The sequence below is a fragment of the Artibeus jamaicensis genome, unplaced genomic scaffold (assembly GCF_021234435.1).
Source record: "Artibeus jamaicensis isolate MK-2021 breed Jamaican fruit bat unplaced genomic scaffold, CSHL_Jam_final contig_464, whole genome shotgun sequence".
Lineage (NCBI taxonomy): Eukaryota > Metazoa > Chordata > Mammalia > Chiroptera > Phyllostomidae > Artibeus > Artibeus jamaicensis.
Genome location: NW_026521842.1, coordinates 3014229 through 3036820, shown reverse-complemented (window position 1 = coordinate 3036820; position 22592 = coordinate 3014229). Strand labels below are relative to the sequence as shown.

At 51.0% G+C, this 22592-nt stretch overlaps 1 protein-coding gene across 1 annotated transcript in view; it reads left to right on the top strand.

The window, feature by feature from the left end:
* JPH3 (junctophilin 3) overlaps window positions 1-22592 on the top strand; it is a 98776-nt gene that overhangs the window by 37811 nt on the left and 38373 nt on the right. The window contains exon 2 of the mRNA XM_037142368.2: window positions 1755-2532. Coding sequence (XP_036998263.2) covers window positions 1755-2532 — 778 coding nt within the window. The remainder of the gene's footprint in view (window positions 1-1754; window positions 2533-22592) is intronic.

The window sequence follows — 22592 nt, the reverse complement described above, 5'->3', positions numbered from 1 at the left end:
TCTTTGCTACTCAATTTGGCAGCCTCCCTGTGTTCTTTGTATTAGATAGAGGTTCGTTGACTCTCTGTCTTAGTAGTGTGGCCTTTGCAAAAAAGAAAAAGGCACCTGTAAACTGTGTGGGGCAGAGCCGTGGGCAATTGCCATGGCAGGGCAACCCACTTCACCGCTTCATGGCTATGTGTGTGTGGCTGGGGCAGGGCACTCAGAGAGGGGACAATGCCTGGCTTCTGAGGTTTTGCCTGGCACTCACCCCATTTCCAGTCACTTCACCCACTTTCTGTATGCAGTTGACAGCCTTCCAGGTGCTGCCCTGGGGTTTGCTTATGGTTTAAGACTGTGTGGGCCCTTAAAGCAGTGAAAATCCAGCAGCTTCTTCTGTTGCCCCAACCCCTACTGGTTTTTATGGCCAGAGGTAATGGGGATATTTTTTTCCCAGTACTAGAACCCTGGGCTCTGTGGTCTGGGCTGGGATTGCTTGCTCCCAAGGTATCCCTCCCGATTTTTATCCACCACACGTGAATGTGGGACTGTCCGTTCCGCCACCTTTCCACTCCATCTCTGTGACTCTGCCCCTCCTACCCATCTGGATAGATGTGGCTTCTTTAAATTCTTGGTTGTCAGACTTCCATACAGCTCAATTTTCTGACAGTTTTGAGTGTTGTTTTTGAGATCTGGTTATAATTCTTTCTATGTCTGCACAAGGAGGCAAAGCATGTCTACCTATGCCTCTACCTTGACCAGAAGTCCCCCGTTTTAATCATTTTTAAGAGCACAGTCCAGAAGCATTAATTACATTCACTGTTATGCAACCATCGCCTATACTTTCCATTACCTGAAACAGAAACCCTGTTTCCATTAAACAGTTTTAATGGGGAAACTCCCCATTTCCCCTCCCCCAGCCCCTGGCAATCACCATTCCATTTTTCTGTCTTTATGAGTTTAACTACTCAATGTAATGATAAACATAATCATGTAAGTTTTGCCCTTTTGTTTCATTCAGCATAGTGTCCTCGAGGTTTATCCATGATGTAACATATGCCAATTTTTTTTCCTTTTTAGGGTCAAATAACATCCCATGCCATGGATAGATCCCACTTTGTTCATTCATTCGTGGATCAGTGGGCATGTGGGTTGTTTCTGCCTGTTGGCTGCTGTGAATAGTGCTGCTGTGAATGTGGCAAATACCTCTTCAAGTCCCCGCTTTTGATTCTTCTGGGGATCTGCCAATTTCAACACCTTGCAGTCTCCGAGCACTTAAGTCCCCATGCAGTTAAAGGTGTCCCCAGCAAGTGCTCTTCCAAACTCTTCTTGGATGCCTCTGGCAATGGGGAAGTTACTACCTGTAAGGCAGACTCCTCAGTACTCAGTGTAGCCCAGATTTGTATCCCTGTAGCTGCCGATGTGCTTCTTCTTTCTTCTCCCAGTCTTTTCTGGGGTGGCCTTCTGCCCATGTGTGGGGCAGCTTTCCAGTTTGCTCTGGACTCTGTGCTCCTCTCTGTACATCATAGACTATTAGGCCTCTCTCCCCCTCCCCAACTTCTAAGGGACAGAATTTAACGCAACTGTGGGAAGCAGCATGGACATGTCTTTAAAAACAACCATTGGTGATACAAATTGTAAAAATGCACCATGGCCTGTTGGCCTCATCAGGTTGTCCCAAGACAGAGGGGACCATGGAGACTCTGTCCACCGTATAAGGTGCCCCTCCTCCATCACTGTCTTGGGAGCTCACCTTGTCTCCTTTGTCTCCACAGGAACCTACCAGGGCCAGTGGGTTGGAGGCATGCGCCAAGGCTATGGTGTGCGGCAGAGTGTCCCCTATGGCATGGCGGCAGTCATCCGCTCGCCCCTGAGGACATCCATCAACTCTCTGCGAAGTGAGCACACCAACGGTGCCGCACTGCACCCAGATGCCTCCCCCGCAGTGGCCGGCTCCCCCGCTGTGTCCCGAGGGGGCTTCGTGCTGGTGGCCCACAGTGACTGTGAGATCCTCAAGAGCAAGAAGAAGGGGCTGTTCCGGCGCTCGCTGCTGAGTGGGCTGAAGCTGCGCAAGTCAGAGTCCAAGAGCAGCCTGGCCAGCCAGCGCAGCAAGCAGAGCTCGTTCCGCAGCGAGGCCGGCATGAGCACGGTCAGCTCCACAGCCAGCGACATCCACTCCACCATCAGCCTGGGCGAGGGCGAGGCCGAGCTGTCGGTCATCGAGGACGACATCGATGCCACCACCACTGAGACCTATGTGGGCGAGTGGAAGAATGACAAGAGGGCGGGCTTCGGTGTGAGCCAGCGCTCCGATGGGCTCAAGTATGAGGGCGAGTGGGCCAGCAATCGGCGGCATGGCTATGGCTGCATGACCTTCCCCGACGGCACCAAGGAGGAGGGCAAGTACAAGCAGAACATCCTTGTGAGTGGCAAGCGCAAGAACCTTATCCCGCTGCGCGCTAGCAAGATCCGCGAGAAGGTGGATCGGGCAGTGGAGGCGGCAGAGCGGGCTGCTACCATTGCCAAGCAGAAGGCGGAGATTGCAGCCTCCAGGTAAGAGAGTGCAGAGAGGGCATGGAGTGGCAGGGTGGTTCTGAGTTCCCAGCTGGGCCTGATCTAGTCAATCATATAGTCTGGTTAAAGGCCTATGCTGGCATTTCTCAACTATTGCCTTTTGGAACCCTGGGGTTCCTCAGAGGTTCTCAGAGGTGAGGCAAGAGGTTCTGGGTCCTACAGCCCCTCCTCCAATAGAGCAATATTTCTTTTGTCTATTTATGTGCTGGCATTTAAGGTAAAATCTTGATGAATAAAGAAGTGGGCCATTCTGGTAAGTTGCATAGGACAGTGCCAACAAAGAGAAAGGTGCAATGCCTCCATGGCCACATTCTCAGCTGGGCACAGAGTGCCCAGCATTGCTTGGATGTGGAAGGAGGGTAGAAGCTGCTCTGGCCACCTGGCCTCCAGCCCAGATTGTCCCTGGGCTCTGGGAGACAGCTGAACAGATTGGCTGTAGGCTCCAGGCAAGCCTTGGTACTGTGGGCCAGTTGCTGTTCTGAGTGGGTTGCAGGACATACTGAGTTTGGGGTTAGCGGGACTGCAGGACCCTGAGTAGTGAGTCCGGAGTTGATGTGGGTGGGCACCATGTTGGATTTTGAGGTATCTTTGGTGTTGGTGCAGGGATAGGGACTTTAGAGCTGAAAGAGGGGGTGCTCAGGGACTTTCTCCCTGGGAGCTGCAGTGGTGAGCTCATAAGCCTGAATCTGATCCAGGTGAGGCTGTGGGAGGCTGTGGACCACAGGAACGAGGCAGGTGCCTGCCATGGGTTGGAGGAAGTTGTCCTGTTGGAATCCAAGGGCTGTCAGGTTGCCACACTCCTGGCCTCTAAAGGAGCAATTCCTGCCTGAGTTAACCAGCAGCCCCCACTGTCTGTCTGCTTTCCTGGGTCAGGCTGGGGCCCTCGAGGTCCGCCATGAGGGTCCTGGCACTTGGGGAAAGGGTCTGGGCACTGCTTTAGTTCCCTCGGTGTGCCCAGGCCAGAGCTTCTAGGACGAGTGTCTTTCTGGATGATTCTGTATTCTCAGCCAGGGGCAGGCCTAGAGTTACTCGAGGAAAGTTCCCGGCTCAGTTGAGCTCAAGCCTTCCCAACCTCGTCACTTAATTAAAATTTTAGCCCATTTGGTTCTGGTTGTCAGTGACCTTTGATCCATAGTGAAAGGACAGAAATGGTGGCTGCAGTTTGTTGGCAGAATATCTGCCACTCACAGCATCTGCGGCTTTAGAGGGAGACGAATCCATTCCAAGAAGCTGACAGAAAAATGGCATCACTCCCCGAACACCGAGGTCAGAACTGCTGTGTTCGCCTCCTCTCTACCCCCCTGGAAATGTTCAGGTGATGGAAATAAATAGGAGCCACATTTATGACTACTCACCTGGTATTTTAGGATCAGATGAGGTTCAGTAGTGTTTTTTTTTCTTTTCAATAGAAATGTAATACTTGCCCCACATAGAAAACTTGGAAAATGGAGTGTGAAAGGAGAAAAGCAACGTGAGGTCAGGTCTGATGTGTCACCAGAGACTCTCACCGGCACTTTGCCATATTTCTTCCTTTCGGTGATTTTTTTTTTTTACCTTTTTGTTTGTTTTGTTGACCTCAGTGGACAAGAAGTAGTTACAGAGGCAGGGCATGGCATCATCAAAGATTTGGGGCCCTGGCCGGGTGGCTCAAGTTGTTGGAGCCTCCTGCTGTACACCAGAAGGTCGTGGGTTCGATTCCTGGTCAGGGCACATACCTAGATTGCAGGTTTGGTCCCCAGTTGGAATGCGTATGGGAGGCAACTGATTGATGTTTTTCTCTCACACTGATGTTCACTCCTCCCCGCCATCTCTCTCTTTCCCTCTCTCTTTCTGAAATCAATAAACATGTCATCAGGTGAGGGCTAAAAAGAGGTTTTGGCTGCTGGTGACAACTCCTGTCTGGCAGGCAGGTTAGTCCTCCGCTGAGGGTCTGGGGCACAGAACTGGTTTGATTTCAGTCCGATGACCAGGTGAATTTGTTAGGACTGAGTTTTCCGACAAACCCCACAGAAGTTGGGGGTGCTTGTCTCATGAAGGAGTGAGGTGGTGGTGTGGGCAGAGCTCGGAGTCAGCACACCCAGGGGGCTCTACTCGGGTAGTTTTTCTTTTCAGTGTTTCTGAGCCCCCATTTCCTCACCTGCGAAACAGGAGTAATGGCACCTGTCTGCCCTGAAGGCCTGGGATCTGAGGACAGCCCCCTCCCGGGCCTGGGGCCTCGCGCTCCTCCAGGCGGGGGAGATTGCGGGGGTTCACGAGGCTGATCGATGAGCAGCGCGGACCAGGAGAGGGCCAGGGTGCTGGGCTGGGGGGCAAGAGGGGCACAAAGAAGTTGGGGCAGCTCGGGACCCGGGGTGCGTTGGCCAGCCAGCCTTGGTGCTCCCGTGTCTCCTGGGGAGGCCTTGCTGTGTGTTACTTCATGTTGGGGGCAGGGGAGAGGGCCAAATCCAGGTCACGGGTGTGGCCAGCACCTGGGCCCTGGTCGGGGAGAAGGAAAGTGGGTTCCCGATTGCACCTATCCGCTACACTTGGTGCTTTGGAGCCTCGCCGCTTTGGGAGAACTAGACTGGCCGACGGGGTGTCCCACTCACACATACGCACACCCCACACAATGCATGCACACACTCTCATGGACACCTTCGCAGCACTCACATAGCTCGGACCCTCACGTACATGTTCAGTCACACGCACGGAGACATGGGCACTGTGGGAGGGGGGTGCATAGCCTGGACCCACGCAGTGCTAGGGGGGTGTAGCCCCCGTGCCCCCTCCATCACCTCCTAGATGGGTCTCCCAGGTCATGGAACAAAGTCGGAGTCTAGCATTTAAAACATGTCTGAGAAGAGGGCAAACGTCAGGCGGCATCTGGAACAGCTTCTCAGAGTCTGAGCTCATGGAGCCTGCAACCCATGTCCAGCCTGGGCCCATCACTGCCAAGTTACCTGGGGGAGAGACTTACCTCTCTGGGCCAGGTCTCCCACTGAAGGATGGGAGGGGCAGCACACAGAGCCCTCAGTTCGCGTGGGGCCTGGTGTGTTCCACTGCCCTCCCCAGTGCTCTCCTGAGCCATGCCAGCCCCTCCTACCCTCCAGTGCCCAGCCTCACAGGGAGGTGGGTGTGTCTGCACATCCACAGGTGCCACCTAGTCATGCTGGCCTCCTGGTGCCCAGGGTTGCTCCTTGGAGGCAGAAAGTGACAGTGTCTTCAATTACTATGATGGGGTTGAAAATGGTCCTCGTTCCAGGCTGTAGGTGGAGATGCTCATCCTGCATTTTTCCAGTGGGCTTTGATTTGAAAAAAAGGAGGAGGGAACAGAGGCTTCATCCTTGAGAGTGAAGCCAGCAGATGGATGGCTGGACTGGTGTCCCCAAAGCCCCAAGGCCCACCCTCCACTGCAGCATGAAAGTGGCCCCATGGGGCTGCAGAGTGGCTGGTCCTGGATAGACTCTGGTCACTGTCACAGCCAAGAAAGAGACCCCCGGGAGACAAGGGAGCTGTGACCAGCGAGCAGGGCATGGGTTGCTGAGCTGAGTCAGAGAGAAATGGTTTGATGTGTCCTCTCAGAGTGCCCGGGGCCTTCCCTGGGCTCTGGGGACAGGGACACAGGCTTTCTCGTTAAACGGGGTTGCACAGAGTTTGCATTCTGAGAGGTGGTCCCATTCTGTCCACGTCACAGAGTGGCCCAAGGCCCACAGCAGCCAAGGGCCAGGGACCGGCAATACAGCTAAGGGGTAGCCGGGATGCCTCCTGGGGAAGTGTCTGTAGCAGGTTCCCAAGCCCCCACGCTCCCCACCCCCCGCCAACCCCTCCCCTTGCACGTGCCAGAATTGCCTGGGGTGCTCAGACACGTGCTAGCCATCCCCAGATGCTGAATTCCTGGGCTGCAGAGCCCTTCAGATCTTTCCAGGTGATTGTCAGGTGCCCTCAGCACCCTTGGGAGGTATGTAAAATGCAAATGGCAGGGCCCTGCCTCCAGAGCTTCTGATTGGGTGGGTCTGGGTGTGGGCCCGAGAACCTGCATTCCCGAGGATTCCCCACGATGCTGGCACGGCTGGGTGGAGAACCACCGCTCTTCTCTCACAGGAAGCCACCGGGGAGAGGAGACACTTGCAGATGTGCCTGCGGCAAAGGCAGAAGGTGGAGGGGGCCTTGGCAGGGTCTTCAGCGGGAGGCCAGGGTGAAGGGCAGGTGCACAAGGCTGGGTGGTCTGGACGAGACGAGATCAGAGCAGAAGGCACTGCCATCCTTCACCCCATGACGTCCTCCTATAGAGTCCTCTACACCCCATTGTGGAACCCCGTTAGTGATGAGCTGTGATGTACCCCATTTTACCCTGTCACTCAGCTAGGCTAGTCGGTCCAGGCAGACTGTGGCCTGTTTGCCCCTCCCCCTTCGTCCTCCCCGTGGTGTCCCCGGACATTCAGCAGCAACCTGGGTTGATGTCTCAGGCTTGAGAAGGTGTCTGATGCCTCGCCCAGAGCCGTGGGAGAGAGTGCTGGGGCCCACAGGCTGTGTCTGCCCAGGGCCGGGCAGGGTGTGAAACGCATCGGCTCATTGGACCCTGCGGCCCTGCAAGGGTCCCATGGGAATTGGGTGGGTCCAGCTTTGGCTGGGTCCCCTCTCTCTTCCCCCTCTGTGATTTGTCTCAAATGTTACTGTGGAAAGATGTCAAAAGGTTTTGCAAAGTGGTAAAACACTGACTGGGGGAGGTGTTTATTCTCATGCACTGACCCCATTCTGCTGGAACATGAACTTCCCTGGCCAGGGCTTCAGTGCAGAGTCCCTGGAGCCTGGGAGGGTGTCTGGCTTAACAGCTTCTAGTCTGTGCAGTAGTTATATTGTGAATGAATGTGTAACTGCTTAGGCCCCACTTTTTTTCATTGTTGGGGCACCAGCTACTTCCTTTGGTTCTGGAGACCTGGTGGTGTGGCAGTGACCATGACTATCTTGGAGCACAGGGTGACTGGGTCAAGTTCGCAAGGAAAGGGGGTTGTGACAGCTGAGTGACCAGCTCTTTCCAAGGGAACGTGTGATCCCGCTTGCCCCTTTGGTGCCCACAGATTCTCGAGGGTGCGAGGTGGACCCTCCTTGGTCCAACAAGGCAGCATCTTCCACAAAGTTCATGGGAGAGAGGACTGTGTGCTCCTGAGGTTTTAGGTCGCAGCGCCAGAGTCCGGACACCCCGCAGAGGTGGTCCAAGTCCTGATGCATTGGCGTGTTCTATGGCTGTAAGCGGGTTGCTGACTCCGCAGAGGACGGTGCAGGTAAACTGCCCCAGGGTCCTGTGTTGTGGGGGTCACACGAGATGGTGTGTGTGCAGTGTGTAGCACAGTGCCCAGGTGTAGCGCTCTTTGCGAAGGGTGAAGGTGAGGATAAGAATTCACTGTGTGCAACCACCCACTCCCCGGAGGTCCCTGCAGGGAACCAGATTGGCTCCTGAATTTGCTCTTCGGGTTGACTGGTGGCTGGAGTGGTGGAGGACAGATAGCCAGAACACACTGGGCAGGCTGGTGCTCCAGATGCCACGCATCTCCACCCCCCACTTCTTGGCCTGGCTTTCCTCTGGCACTCAACCTGAAGCCTAGAGCTTGGAGCCAGTTCTGCTTCCTGGGAGTGACCGCTTGCTGTGCTTGGGGCTGAGGAGGAGATGGATGTGGTTGGAGGGCTTTTCAAGGATCTCTTGTTCCCCTGGGAGCAGCGCTGGACGAACATGGGTGTGCAAGATGGAGGCAGGGCTGGGCTGGGAGGCCCAGGGCTCAGAGGGCATCTGTCTGTCCTGGTGGGGGCAGGAGCCTTCCTGGAGTTGGCCGGTGGAGGAGGGCACCTGCTCCTGTGCACCGGGGCTTGCTTGGTCGTCATGGCAGTTGCAGGGCTGTCAGCTGACACCCTGTCTTATGATGCTTTGCTGAGTGAGCAGAATCTCAGGCAGGTGGAGGCAGGAGGGACCTTGATAGGCATTTAGACGGGAAATGACAAATTCTTGGCACATTGGCAGCCATTCCTCCTCCTGCAACCATGGCAGACATGGCTAATTGATTGTTGCACTCAGATCCTCCCGCTAGGCAGGTAGGCTCTCTGAAGGATGGGACCATCTCTGCCAGCACGGTGGGAAAGCAGGCCCAGCTGACGGTGTGGCCGAGAGCCAGGCCCCCTGTATTACAGGGCAGCACCAGGTCTCAGAGCTGGGGCTAGGCCTCATGCCTGGGGTGTCGCCTCCCGCCCTGCTTCACATCTCAGCCCCTTCAGACCTGGACCAAATTCAGGGGCCCCCAATCATGAATATGGGGGTATTGGCTGGCTCCCTCAAAATGTTCCTTAAAAACAGCATTGTCGTGGGAATGGGAAGGATTTGGTGTGAAAACCTCAGGTGTGGCCTGCAGGGAAGGGCTTCCGAATGCGCAAGCTGACTCCCGAGCGCCTGCCATATGCCGGGCCCAGAGCTGGTGTCTCTGCTGCCAGGTCTCGGGGCACCCTGCCTATTTGCCATCAGTTGTCATGGTGGCTCCCCTGCTTCTGTGACTCACAGACCCTCAGCAGGCCTGACCCAGAGCCAGCTGCAGGGAGACCTGCTACAGAGCCCCGGGTCCAGGTGGAGCCGGTCAGTCACCTGCCAGAAGATTTCCTGGGGCTTCCTGACTAGGACGTGTTTGCATTTCAAAGGAAACAGGACCTCTGAGGGTCCGAAACTGGGGGAGGGGTGGTATTTTTGGTTTAAAAATATTATTAAAATGGTAATATATTCTTGTAAAATATTAAAATAGCCAGACAGATTGGTATGAAGTAACCGTGTCCCACCAGGACCTGCTCCTGTCCTCACAGAGCACGGCAGTCTCCTCAGACCTTTTTTCAACTCCTGTGCGGACTCGTATGTCACAGCTGCATGATTTTGTGTTGCAGTGATGGAGTTGCAGTGTCCGTGGTGTTTCGTCATTTGTTTTTCTTTTCTCTTCACTCATATCAAGGACATCTTTCCATGTCGGCGAATCCAGACTTGCAGGTTTCTCTCTTGGCTCCTTGATGCTATTGCTCCAACCCCTCCTCTGTCTAGGAACCTGTCAGGTGCATCCGGTCTTTCGGTCTCACACACCCAGCAGCAGAGACTGTCCTTGTCCACACGACTTTGCTACCGGGTGGGTGTGTTTGCACCACAATCTCCCAGAGCAGGTGCCGCTGGCTAAGAGGTGGGTGCATTTAAAGCCTGTGGGAGATGCTGCCACATTGCCTGGCAAAAATGATGCACCAGTTTACCTTGTCTGGGAGGGAAGCCTGCAGGAGGAGGTGGTGGGGTGGCCTTGATCACTGCTGTGCCATGTGGGGTTTGTCCCTGAGGCAGGTAGATAATGGCCCCCAAAGAAGTCCATGTCCCACTCCCTGGAATCTGTGGAAGTCACCTTCCGTGGCAAAAGGGACTTTGCAGAAGTGCTTAAATTAAGGGCTGGGAGATGAGGGGATTATCTGATGGGAGGTGAGTGTAATCCTAAGGGTCCTTATTAGAGGTCAGAGTCTAAGAAGCAGCTGGGATGATGGAAGCAAAGGTTGGAGTGATGTGGCCACGGGCTGAGAATGGGGACTACTTCAGCAGCTGGGAAATGGGGGAAACCGATTCTCCCCTGGAGCTTCCAGAAGCAAACAGCCCTGCCCACACCTTGATTGCAGCTGCAGCAGATTCGGTTTGGACTGCTGAGCCTCAGCGCTGTGTGGCGATCAGGGTATTGTTTGAAGCCACTGAATGTGGGGGACTGCTACAGCTCCACGGGAAACCCATGCCTCCACGCTCTGGCTGGAAAATGGCGCGTTTCACTCCCGTCCCCCTCCCTGTGTTCCCCAGGTGTCCCCCTCCAGAATGGGCACGCCCCCCTCCCTACCGCCCACCCCCAGGTGGCCTGCTCTGCAGTGGAGCTTCCAGGCCCTGTGGAACTGGGCCCTCCATGCAGGGTGCGAGCAGCTTCCTGCTTCAGGGGAGGGCCCACCACATGTCACACCGGGCGACAGCCATCTGTCTGAGCTCTGCCCTCCACACATAAGAAACAAACAAACAAACAAAAATGGCTACTTGACGGTCTGCGTCCCTAGGAAAGACTAGGGAGTGGGTGCTGGATCCTGGGAAATGCCCAGGTGCAGGGCCAGCTGAGGGCTCGGTTGGTGTGGGGAAGGTGCTGCCTCAGGGCCGGTGTGCCCACAAACCTTGGGTTCCATCCCGGAGAACCAGGAACTCCTGACCTTGGACTTGTGTCTAACATCTCTACGGTGCTTCTTGGGGGCTGGCAGGTGTCAGGGGCTTGAGACTTGGGGAGCCAGCCCCTGCCCTCACCTCCACCACCTCTGGTCCTTGCCACAGGGTGTGTCACCCTCGAGCATAGGGTCAGGGGATGCAGACTGTCAAATGCGATTAGGATCTGGCCCATTTCACTCCGCGCCACTTGTTAGACAGAATGCACAGAGCCTCTGACTCACCCACAGGCAGCTTTCCCACTTGGCACTTGCAAGGCACCTTGGGTGATGTGGGGAAACTGGGAGCCAGCCCCATGCTGGCTGTGTCCAGGAGAGCCCTGGGCCGGAGGTCCCGGGGCCCGGCGTCGGCGCAGGTGCCATGGAGCCTTTAATCTGTCCTCCCCTGAGTTCCCTTCCATGTAAGACAAGCTGTCGCCTTTTGCAAGGCCCTAGGAAAGGGACCCCTAAATGGACTTGGTGATATGTCCCCAGACTTGGTGACTGCAGCCATTTTTCCTGTAAATCTAATCCCAAACCCTCCTGTTGCAACTGGACCCCATTTCTTCTCCATCTTTGAAAGAAATGGGGAAGTGGATCTGCTGTTCTTCGCTCTCTGGCCGCAGGCAAGGTGCATAACTCCCTGGGCCTTCATTTTCAACTCTGGAAAATGGGTTGAAGATAGTGTGTGTCCAGTGGGGCTGTTGTGAAGAGTAACAATGTCTCAAGGAAAGGCAAGACCCCTGATTCTGTTTCCCGCGGTGCGTTAAAGCAGGCAGGGAGAGCCGTGGACATGACTCCCCGGACCTCAGTTCCTGACAGTCACCGAGCCTCAGTTTTCCCACCTGAGCGAAACAGTGCACTCAGTACCTGGGACGGCCCTATCCTCATTGGTCAGATCTGAGAAGTTTGTTCAATATCATTTAAGTTCATTTCAGTCCAGCCGGAAGCGAAGGTGCTGCGGTAGATTGTACCTTTGGTCCTGACTTTTCTCCTCAGTACAGGGCCCACGCCCTTTGCTCTGTGACTTTTTGGTCCTCCCAGTGGAGGCTTTGGTCCGTGAAATGGGATGGCAGCGATGATGTGCCAGCCCCACACTGAGGCCGGGGAGGCTGTGTGTGCTCGTTCCTCTTGTACTCCTTCCTGCCAGTGCTGTGAAACATGCCCTGGGAAGCGACCATCCTCCCTCCCCCCACTCCACCTTCCCAAGGAATGAGGGGCCCTTGGGATGACCCAGATGCATGAGCAAAAAATAAATGATTACTTTAAGCCACCTACACTGGGGGAGGGGAGTTGTTACGCAGGATTATCGTGGAAATAGCTGACTGATACGGCGTTCAGTGGGTGTCTGTCAGAGGACGAGAGGAGTGTTTTCACTGTGCTCGTGCCCACGCGCCATGGGCTCCAGCCACACTGGGTCACTGGTCCCTTGTGAGACACTCCTGATCATCTCTGTGTGAGGGTCCTGGGGCTGCCATAGCAGAGTGCCATCGACTCAGATGCCTAGAGCCACAGAAGTTTATTCTGTCACAGTCCTGGAGGCCAGACATCCAAAATCAAGGTATCGGCAGGGCTGCTTCCTCCTGAGGCTTTAGGGAGGGATCGTTCTGCCTCTTCCAGCTCTTGGTGGCTGCAGGCTTTCCTTAGCTTGTGGCCTCATCACTCTAGTCTCTGCCTGTGTTCTCCTGTGGCCTTCTCCTCTCTGTGTCTTCTCTTCTTATAAGAACACATCATTGGATTTAGGGCATTTCTAATCTAGTATGACCTTATCTTAATTACATCTGTAAAGATCCTATTCCTTTAAACAAAGTTTTTAATTTTATTTTGTTGATTATTAGAGAGAGGAAGTAAGGCGAGAGAGAAACATCTGTTTGCTGTTCCACTTATTTATGCATTCATTACTGAGTCTTGTATGTGCCCTGACTGGGGATCAAACCCACAACCTTGGTGTACTGAGATGATGCTCTAACCAACTGAGCTACCCACCCAGGACAAGACTCTATTCCTAATAAAGCCATACTCTGAGGTTCCTGGTGGGTGTAAATTTGGGGATCCGTTCAGCTCACTATACTTGGCACGCCGCCCCACAGCCAGGCTGTTTCTGTGGTTGTAAATGCCTTTCTTCCTGTTTCTCCATCTGGGCTGCTCTGCAAATCCAGATGCTCCAGCATCTGGAGTCAGGCCTGCCCTCCAGAGAGCATGGATCAGAACTTGCTCACCTGGACAGCCCGTAGTCAGCTCAAGTTCCGTAGCCCACCCTCCCCTTCCCGCAAATTTATTTGGTTCTCAGGTTCTCGCATGCTCATACATTATGCCCCCAAGCTTGTGGGCATTGCTCCAGTTTTTCTGGCTTTTTGCTGAGCATGAATTTTCCATGAAAAATGACCTACACGAGGCGAGTATGCATGTGATGGACTTTGCAGGTGGTTTGGGGAGATGGAAGAGGGGGTTATCTCAGTTACTAAAAGAATCTGCCACTGCTTAGAGATGTCCCTGTTCCCCAAATGCCCCCGCCACTCTTCCAAAGTGAGGTCCAGGCTTGGTCTGTTGTCATTCTCCCTCCCCATCCCACCCCCACCGCCCAAGATTCTGCCCAAAATGGCCATTTGCCTCCAAACACCCCTTAATGGGTTCTGCCAGGTTATCCGTCCCAGGCCTCCCTCTGACAGCTGTCTAGTGCCCAGAGAATCACACCCTTGGAGCATTAAAGTTATGGGTTAAACCCTACTGGCCTGGAGGTAGGAGGGAGAAACAGAGCAGGTGTGAAAGGAACAAGATGGGAAATGGGAATGTCTGACTGCGTAAGCACCTTGCTTAGCTTAGTTTCCATCATTTTAAGATCTACATACATTGTATAACAGAACCCCTAAATGTATACCGGTAGGTGTTTTTGAAGACTCATTTCAACCACTGAGGTTTTCTCCAAACCTACGTCTGTAAAATGTGATCCGGCTGCATTAGTCGGGACTCAGTTCGAGCTGCAGGATCACAGCTCAAATGAGCTCAAGCACAAGGCCCTGCACTGGCTCTCATTCTCGGGTTGGCGGGGGCGCAGTGGGGTCAGGGTTCAGGGAACGTCAGAGCTCTGCCTCTTTCTTCCTCTCTTGGTCCCACTTTCCTCTGTGTTAACTGCAATCCCAGCAACTTCTGTGCAGACGCTGTGGGGAGATCAGAAGGTCCGTTCCCACAGAACCCTTACAGCTCTCCATCCTAGAGGCTGGGAAGTCTTTTCTCCCATAGCACCTGTATAGAAATGACCCAGAAAGGCTCCACTGGCTCTTTGGAGTCACCTGCCCACTCACTGCACATGAGGGATGGGAATTTGTGATTGACCATGCTGGGTCATGTGCCCACCTCAAATGGGAGTGGGTGAGCAGAGGGCAGACACCCGACGGACACCCTACTAGGACATGGAGTCAGGCAGGGTTAGTCCCTAATGGGGGACACCGGGCACACAAACCTCAGAAGGGAGTGGTGTAGAGATTCACATAACTCTTGTCTGTGAGAGGAAATGGAAGTGCCTCCATCACTTTCTTTTTCTTGAGATATATGCACATGCAATGAAAATCACCCTTATGAACTGTGCTTGCTATTCAGTGGTTTCCAGTGTATTCAAAGAGTCGCGCAACCATCACCACTATCTACTTCCAGAACATCCACCAAAGAAACCTGTTCTCCACTAGCAGTCACTCCTCATCCCCCTCCCCCAGGCCCTGGCAGCTACAAATCTACATTCTCCATGAATTTGCCCATTCTGGACATTTCATATAAACAGAATCACACAATAGGTGACCTTTCGTGTCTGGCTTTGCTCTCTCAGTGTAACGTTTTTCAGGTTCATCCGTGTGCAGGTGGCGTGTGTCAGAGCCTCATCCCCTTTCTGGGCTGTTATACTGCACTGTGAATAGGCCACCTTTACTTCCCCATTCATCACTGGTGGGCGTGGGGGTTGTTTCCACCTGTGTCTGTTAGGAATAACACTGCTATCGACATCCGTGCACCAATTTTTGTGTGGACATGTGTTTTCAGTTCTCTTGGCTGTCTACCTCGGAGTGGGATCGCTGGGCCACATGGCAGTTCTAGCTCCAACTTTTTGGGGCACTGCCGTACTGTTTTCCACATCGCCCACCCCATTTTGCATTCCTATCAGCAGGGTGGGTGGCTTTGGTTTCTCCAGGTTCTCGTCAGCACTTGTTGTTGTCTGACTCTTGATTCTAGCCATCCTTGTGCAGGTGCAGTGGCGCCTCCTTGTGGTTTTGGTTTTTGTTTCCCCAGTACTGAGTGCTGTTGAGCATCTTTCACGTGCATGTGTGCTTGTTGGCCATGTGCACATTTTTCAAAGAATTTTTGGCAACTTGGGTTTAAATATATATTTGTGTCCTCTTTACTGTCACCTGCATTTGCTCTACTCTGACTGGCAGACTCTGAGCCCTCAGCCCCATGACACTATCCTGGGGAAGGAATAGGGTTGGTCTGGGGACAGACCTGAGATTTTCTGCTGTTGTCCCCAGGGAGATTCGGTCCCTTTTGCCCCAAAGCCCTGGTGAACTCTTTTTTTCAGAGGAGTTAAGAGGCCTCCCTGGCTTGGGTGCCTCAAGACTATGAAGCTGCTCAGGCCCCGACCCCTTCCCGAACCTCGGGATGCCTACCCAGGCACCTGGGAAGTCAAAAGTGTCAGGGAGGCAAGAGGATGTCTTTCTCACATCTCACCTTGGCCTCTCTGGGCCCCACTCCCTCTTCCCCTGAGCCCCCACCCCCCAGCCTGGATTCCTAGATTGGGAGAATAGGATACTGTATGTGTGAGAGTCCTAGCTTGGCTACTTGAGCCTCAGTCTCCCCACCTGTGGTAAATGGATAAGAACACCCACTTTGAGGCTGGTGAGGGCACAGTACTTATCACGCGGGGCTGGCTGGGGGTGAACAGTACCCTCAAAATTCACGCCCACCCAGGACCTCAGATGTGACCTTATTTGGAAATGGGTCTTTGCAGATGTAGTTTGTTAAGATGAGGTCATACTCAAGTATGACAGGTGTCCGTCTAAGAAGGCCTTGAGTCATTGTAAGAAGGTCCTGTGAGGATTCAGGGACATACATGGAGAGGCAGATTGGAGGGATGCGGCCACAAACCAGGGGGTGCCTAGAGCCCCCAGGGGCTGGAAGAGGCAGGAAGGACCCTGCCTGAAGTTCTTCCCTTCAAAACCACCCATTTCGTGCCCGTTTGCTGCAGGGCCCCAGGAAGCAGTGCAGGCCCAGACAGACGCTGGGCCTGTGTTGACACAGTGCCTCTGCTGTTTGCATTTTACTCGTAACCCTGTATCTGCAAGCTGTGCAGGGACATGTCATACCTTCTTCATAGGGACCAGGGTCACATGGGGCCATTCTCTTGACTTGGGCAGATTTATCATTTTCTCTCTATTTTGAAAATGGCCTTGAGTAGGAACATACCTGGAACAACAAGGAAACTTAAAGCAAAACCTGGCTCAATTTTCTTTCCATCACGCCAGTTGCTGGGTCCATCGTGATCATGCAGGGCCAGCTCTGGGCCCACCAACCTGGTCCCCTTCTCCCTCGGGCATAGCTGGTGGCATCTCCCAGCCTCCCTGTGGTTGGATGGTCCCCTACGCTCCACAAGAGGAAATGACCTTCCCCTCTGGGTTCTCAGCCCCCCAGACACACCTGGCCACCTTGGAAGGCAGGGAAGAACAAAGGCTTCTGGGTCCTGAGGCACCACCTGGAGGAGAGCCACTGCCAATGAGGAATGTTCATTTATTAAAACAAAAAATCCTTTTAATTATGGTAAAATACACGTCATAAAATTTACCATCTTAACTATTTTTAAGTGTACAGTTTAGTAGTGTTTAAATATGTTCGTAATGTTGTGCAGCCATCACCACATCCATCCACAGGACTTCTCACCTTTCCAAACGGACGCTCTGCCCCCGTTAACCACTACCTCTGCATCCCCAACCCAGCTCTGATGGCCATCATCCTGCTCGGTGTCTCAGCTGAGTGCCCTAGGTAGCTCCTGAGAGTGGAATCATACAGTGTTTGACTCCTGTGACTGGCTTATCTCCTTTTGCTTATTGTCCTCGAGGTTTGCCCATATGGTAGCACGTGTCAGTGCTTCACTCCCTCCTGATGTTGGATAATCACTGTCTGGAGATGCAGCAGTTTTTTATCCATTCATCCTTTGGTGGACATGTGGGTTGCTTACACAGTTTGGCTGTCGTGAATAATGCTGCCGTGAACAGAGGTGTGCCGTTTACTTTTACCAGGTCTGTCCAGAAAAAGTCCAGCCATTGTTAATATAACAAGAACAGTTTGTTCTGCATTGATGTAACCTGGCAGCCAAGGAGAGTGGACTGGAATGTGCATGTGTGAACAATGACCACTCACTTTACTAGTCAGTGCAGGTGGAAGATGCCATTGAGTGAGCATGTGTACTGTGTAGCCAGTTCACTCAAAATGACTGAGCAAGACTTCTGGCCAAGATGGAGGTGTAGGTAGACACACTGTGTCTCCTTGCACAACCAAAATAAGGACAACAATTTAGAAAATAAATAACAACCAAATCTGATAGAAAATTGAACTGTATGGAAGTCTGACAACCAAGGAGTTAAAATAGACACATACATCCAGACCGGTAGGAGGGGCAGAGTCAGGCAGCCAGACACAGAGGGGTCGAAGCAAAAAAAGAAATGGCACAGGGCGTGCAAGGCATCAGCTGACAAACCCCAGGTTCACAAGATGGCAGCAGGTGGACCCTAGGTGCAAAGGCAGCGGCTGGCAGACCCTGGGCACAGGTTGGCAACGGCCAGATCCAGCAAGGCAGCGATTGTGAAGCGGGGTACAGTGCACAAGGTGGCTGGCTCACTGGACAGTCTTGCATTTGCGCACAGATAAACCAGGTGAAACTGGGGAGCGAGACAGACCACATGACCCAGGGCTCCAGCAAGGGGAAATAAAGCCTCAAAACACCGATTGAAAACACCTGTGGTGGTTGAGGTGCCAGGAGAGACTCCCAGCCTCACAGGAAAGTTCGCTGGAGAGACCCACAGGCTCCTAAACCATACACAAACCCACCCACAAGTAAATCAGCACCAGAAGGGCCCAATTTGCTTGGGAGAAGCAACAGAAGGGACTGAAATCCAGCAGAGAGCAGAGCAAGCATTGTTCACTCTTGGACCCCACCCCCACATATAGCATCACAACCCAACAACTGAGTTGCCTTGCCCTGGTAAACACCTAAGGCTCCACCCCTTATATGCAACAGTTGCAACAAGACAAAAAAAATGGCCCAAATGGAAGAACAGATCAAAACTTCAGAGCAAATACAACTAAGCAGTGAAGAGATAGCCATACTCTCAGATGCACAGTTCAAAGCACTGGTGATCAGGATGCTCACAGAATTAGTTGAATCTGGTTACAAACTACATGAAAAAATGAAGGCTATGCTAAGTGAAATGAAGGAAAATGCACAGGGAACCAATAGTGATGGGAAGAAAACTGGGACTAAAATCAATGGAGTGGACCAGAAGGAAGAAAGAAACAACCAAACAGAAAAAGAATGAAGAAACAAGAATTCAAAAAAATGAGGAGAGGCTTAGAAACCTCCAAGACATATTTAAATGCTCCAACGTCTGAATTATAGGGGTACAAGAAGGGGAAGAGGAACAGCAACAAGTGAAAAACTTATTTGAACAAATTATAAAGGAGAACTTCCCCAATCTGGCAAAGGAAATAGACTTCCAGGAAGTCCAGGAAGCTTAGAGAGTCCCAAAGAAGTTGGGCTCAAGGAGGAACACACCAAGGCACATCATAATTACATTAGCCAAGATTAAAATGAAGGAGAGAATCCTAGAAGCAGCAAGAGATAAGGGGACAGTCACCTACAAAGGAGTTCCCATCAGATTGTCAGCGGATTTCTCCAAAGAGACCTTACAAACAAGAAGGGGCTGGAAAGAAGTATTCCAAGTCATGAAAGGCAAGGACCTACATCCAAGATTGCTCTATCCAGCAAAGCTTTCATTTAGAATGGAAGGGCAGATAAAGTGCTTCTCAGATAAGGTTCATCATCACCAAGCCTTTATTATATGAAATGTCAAAGGGACTTATCTAAGAAAAAGGAGATAAAAAACATGTACGGTAAAATGAAAGCCAACTCACATTTATTAACAACCACACCTAAAACAAAAACAAAAACAAACTAAGCAAACAACAGGAACAGGAACAGAACTACAGAAATGGAGATCACATGGAGGGCTATCAACAGGGGAGTGGGAGGAGGAGAGAGGGGGAAAAGGTACAGAGAATAAGTAGCATAGATGGTGGGTAGAAAATAGGCAGGGGGAAGGCAAGAATAGTCTGGGAAATGTAAAAGCTAAAGAACCTATGATACATGGGCATGGACTAAAGGGGGGGAATGTGGGTGTGCAAGATGGAAGGGAATGAGGTGGGAAATGGGACAACTGTAATAGAATAATCAATAAAATATATTTTTAAAAAAACAAAATGACTGAGCGAGTAGAGCAATGAATCTGCTTCAAATTTTGCATTAAACTTGAACATTCCTCAAGAAGGTCATTAGCGGAGATGAACTGTGGGTCTACAGCTATGATCCAGAAATGAAGGTCCAGTCATCCCAGTGGAAGTCATCTGGTTCTCCACTCCCAAAGAAGGCATGGTGAGGACACAGCAAGATTGAGACCATGTTAATTGCGTTTTTTTGTTTGGGAAGGTGTTGTCCATCATGAGTACACCCCTCCAGGCCAAATGTGCTACCTACCTGCTACCTACACTGAAGAACTCAGTGTTCTTCATTGGTTGAGAGATGTAACATGACAAAAACAGCTGCAGCTATGGGCAACTGGTAATTGGCAGCTTCATCATGACAACACACCCACTCATGCATCATGTTTCATGCAGTTTTTTGGCAAAACATCAATCAACTAGGTGACAGCCCCCCTACAGCCCATATTTGGCACCCTGCACCTTCTGGCTTTCCTGAAAACTAAACTCACCTTTGAAAAGGGAGACATTTCAGGCTATCTATGAAATTCAGGAAAACATGACAGGCAGCTGATAGCAATTCCAACAAGGATTATGCAGAGTGTTATGAATGGTGGAAGAGATGCTGGGAGAACCATGTGAGGTCCCAAAGTGCCTACATTGAAGGGGACTGAGGCATCATTTTCCTATGTACAGTGTTTCTGGTATCTTGAATATTCTTCAATAAATGTGTCTAGTTTTCATAGCACCTGGCTGGATACTTTCTGTACAGACCTTTGTATTCTTAATTTTATGTTTACTCTGTATTATGGAAATTTTCAGTCATACACAGAAGTGAAGAGAAGAGTCTAATGAACACCGTAGGCCACTTGGCTTGAACCATTAAGAGCTCATGACTCACCTTGTTTTTCTGAACCCTGACTCACTCCTCCCCTTAAGGTTACTGTTTTTTTAAAAATATATTTTATTAATTATGCTATTACAGTTGTCCTAATGTTCCCCCTTCCACCCAGTACCCTCATTCCCTCCAGCAATCCCCCACCTTAGTTCATGTCCATGGGTCATGCATATAAGTTCTTTGGCTTCTCCATTTCCTATACTATTCTTAACATCCCTCTGTCTATTTTGTGCCTACCAATTTGTACTACTTAATCCCTGCACCTTTTCCCCATTCTCTCCCTTCCCCTCTCAAGTAATAACCCTCCAAATGATCTCCATATCTATAATTCTGTTCTTCTGCTTGTTTGCTTAGTTTTTTAGATTCCATTGTTGATAGTTGTGAATTATTGCCATTTTAATGTTCATAGTTTTGATCTTTTTTTTATATAATGCCCTTTATCATTTCATATAATAATGGCTTGCTGATGATGAACTCCTTCAGTTTTCTTTGTCTGGGAGGCACTTTATCTGCCTTTCCATTGTCAATGATAGCTTTGCTAGACAGAGTAATCTAGGTTGTAAGTCCTTGTTTTTCATTACTTTGAATATTTCTTGCCAGTCCCTTCTAGCCTGCAAAATTTCTTTCAAGGAATCACCTGACAGTCTTTTGGGAACTCCTTTGTAGGTAACTAACTGCTTTTCTTTTGGTGCTTTTAAGTTTCTCTCTTTATCTTTAACCTTTGGCATTTTAATTATGTGTCTTGGTGTGGTTCTGTTTGGGTCCCTATTGTTTGGGACTCTGTGTTTCCTGGACTTGTATATCTACTTCCTTCACCAAATTAGGGAAGTTTTCTTTCATTATTTTTTCAAATAAATTTTCAATTTCTTGCTCTTCCTCTTCTCCTTCTGGCACCCCTATGATTTGGATGTTGGTATGTTTAAAGATATTGCAAAGGCTCCTTAGCCTATCCTCACTTTTTAAAATTCTTTTTTCTTCTTGCTGTTCATGTTGAATGCTTTTTTTCTTCCTTATGTCCCAAAATGTTGATTTGATTTTTGACTTTATCCCGTCCACTCTTGGTTCCCTATAGATATTTCTTTATTTTACTTAATGTAACCTTCATTTCTGCCTATGTCTTTTTTATGCTGTTGAAGTGCCCAATGAGTTCCTGGAGCTTCCTGATCACCAGTGATTCGAACTCTTCATCTGTTAGGTTGCTTATCTCCATTTTGTTTAGTTCTTTTCCTGGAGTTTTATTCTGTTCTTTCACCTGGGCCATATTTCTTTGTCTCCTCATTTTGGCAGCTTCCCTGTGTTTGTTTCTGTGTATTAGGTAGAGCTGCTTCGACTCCCTGTCTCGTAGCATGGCCTGTTGTAGAAAACTGCACTGGTAAGTTGGATGGGGCAGAGCCTTAGGTAATCACCAGGGTAGGGCACCCTGTGTCACTGCTCTGTGTCTCTGTGTGGGGGAGGGCTCAGAGAGGGGACAGTGCCACTGCCTGACCTCTGGAGTTTTGTCTAGGAGGAAGCTATCTCTTGGCACTCACCCTGTTGCCAGTCACTTCAGTTTCTCCCTGTATGCCACTGGTGCTCTTCTAGCTGAATCCCAGAGAGGGTGAGTCTACATAAGTTCTAAGTCCATTGTGGGCTATTTAAGAGGAGTCTCTTGAAAATCCTGCAGTTTCTTCCATGCCCAAACCCCTCTAGTTTTTCCAACCAAAAGTTATGGAGACTTATCTTCCTGGCATTGGAACCCTGGGCTGAGTTGTGTGGTCTGGGGCTGTGATCCCTCGCCCCCAAGGTTTCCCTCCCAATTTTTATCCACCACATGTGGATCTGGGATTGCCTGTTCTGCCTCTCTGCACCACTCTGCATTTCCATATCCCCACCCCTCCTATGCAGCTGGATGAATGTGGCTTCTTTAAATTCTTGGTTGTCAGGCTCCCATACAACTAAATTTTCTGACAGTTCTGGGTAATATTTGTTTTGTAGCCTAGTGGTAATTTTTGCTGTAGCTGTGCAAGGGGGCAAGGCATGTTTACCTATGCCCCCATCTTGACCAGAAGTTAAGGTTACTATTTTTTTTAATGTTTTAATCCTCACTGAAGGGTATGTTTATTGATTTTACGGGGCAGGTGGTGGGGAGTCATCAATCAGTTTCCTCCTGTACATGCTCTGACCCAGAACTGAACTTGCAACCTAGGTTTGTACCCTGACCAAGGATAGAACCAACAGACTTTTGGTGTACAGGATAATGCTCCAACCAACTGAGCCATCCAGCCATGGCTGCCTCATTTTTAATTATTTGTTTAAATCAAGTTTAACATAAGATCCATATGCTGTCATTGGTTGATGTGTCTCTTAGGTCTCTTTTAAGCTCTAGCTTCCCTCCCTGCCTTTTTTCCTTGGGAAAACTAGGTTGTTTATCCTGTAGAATTGCCCAGGC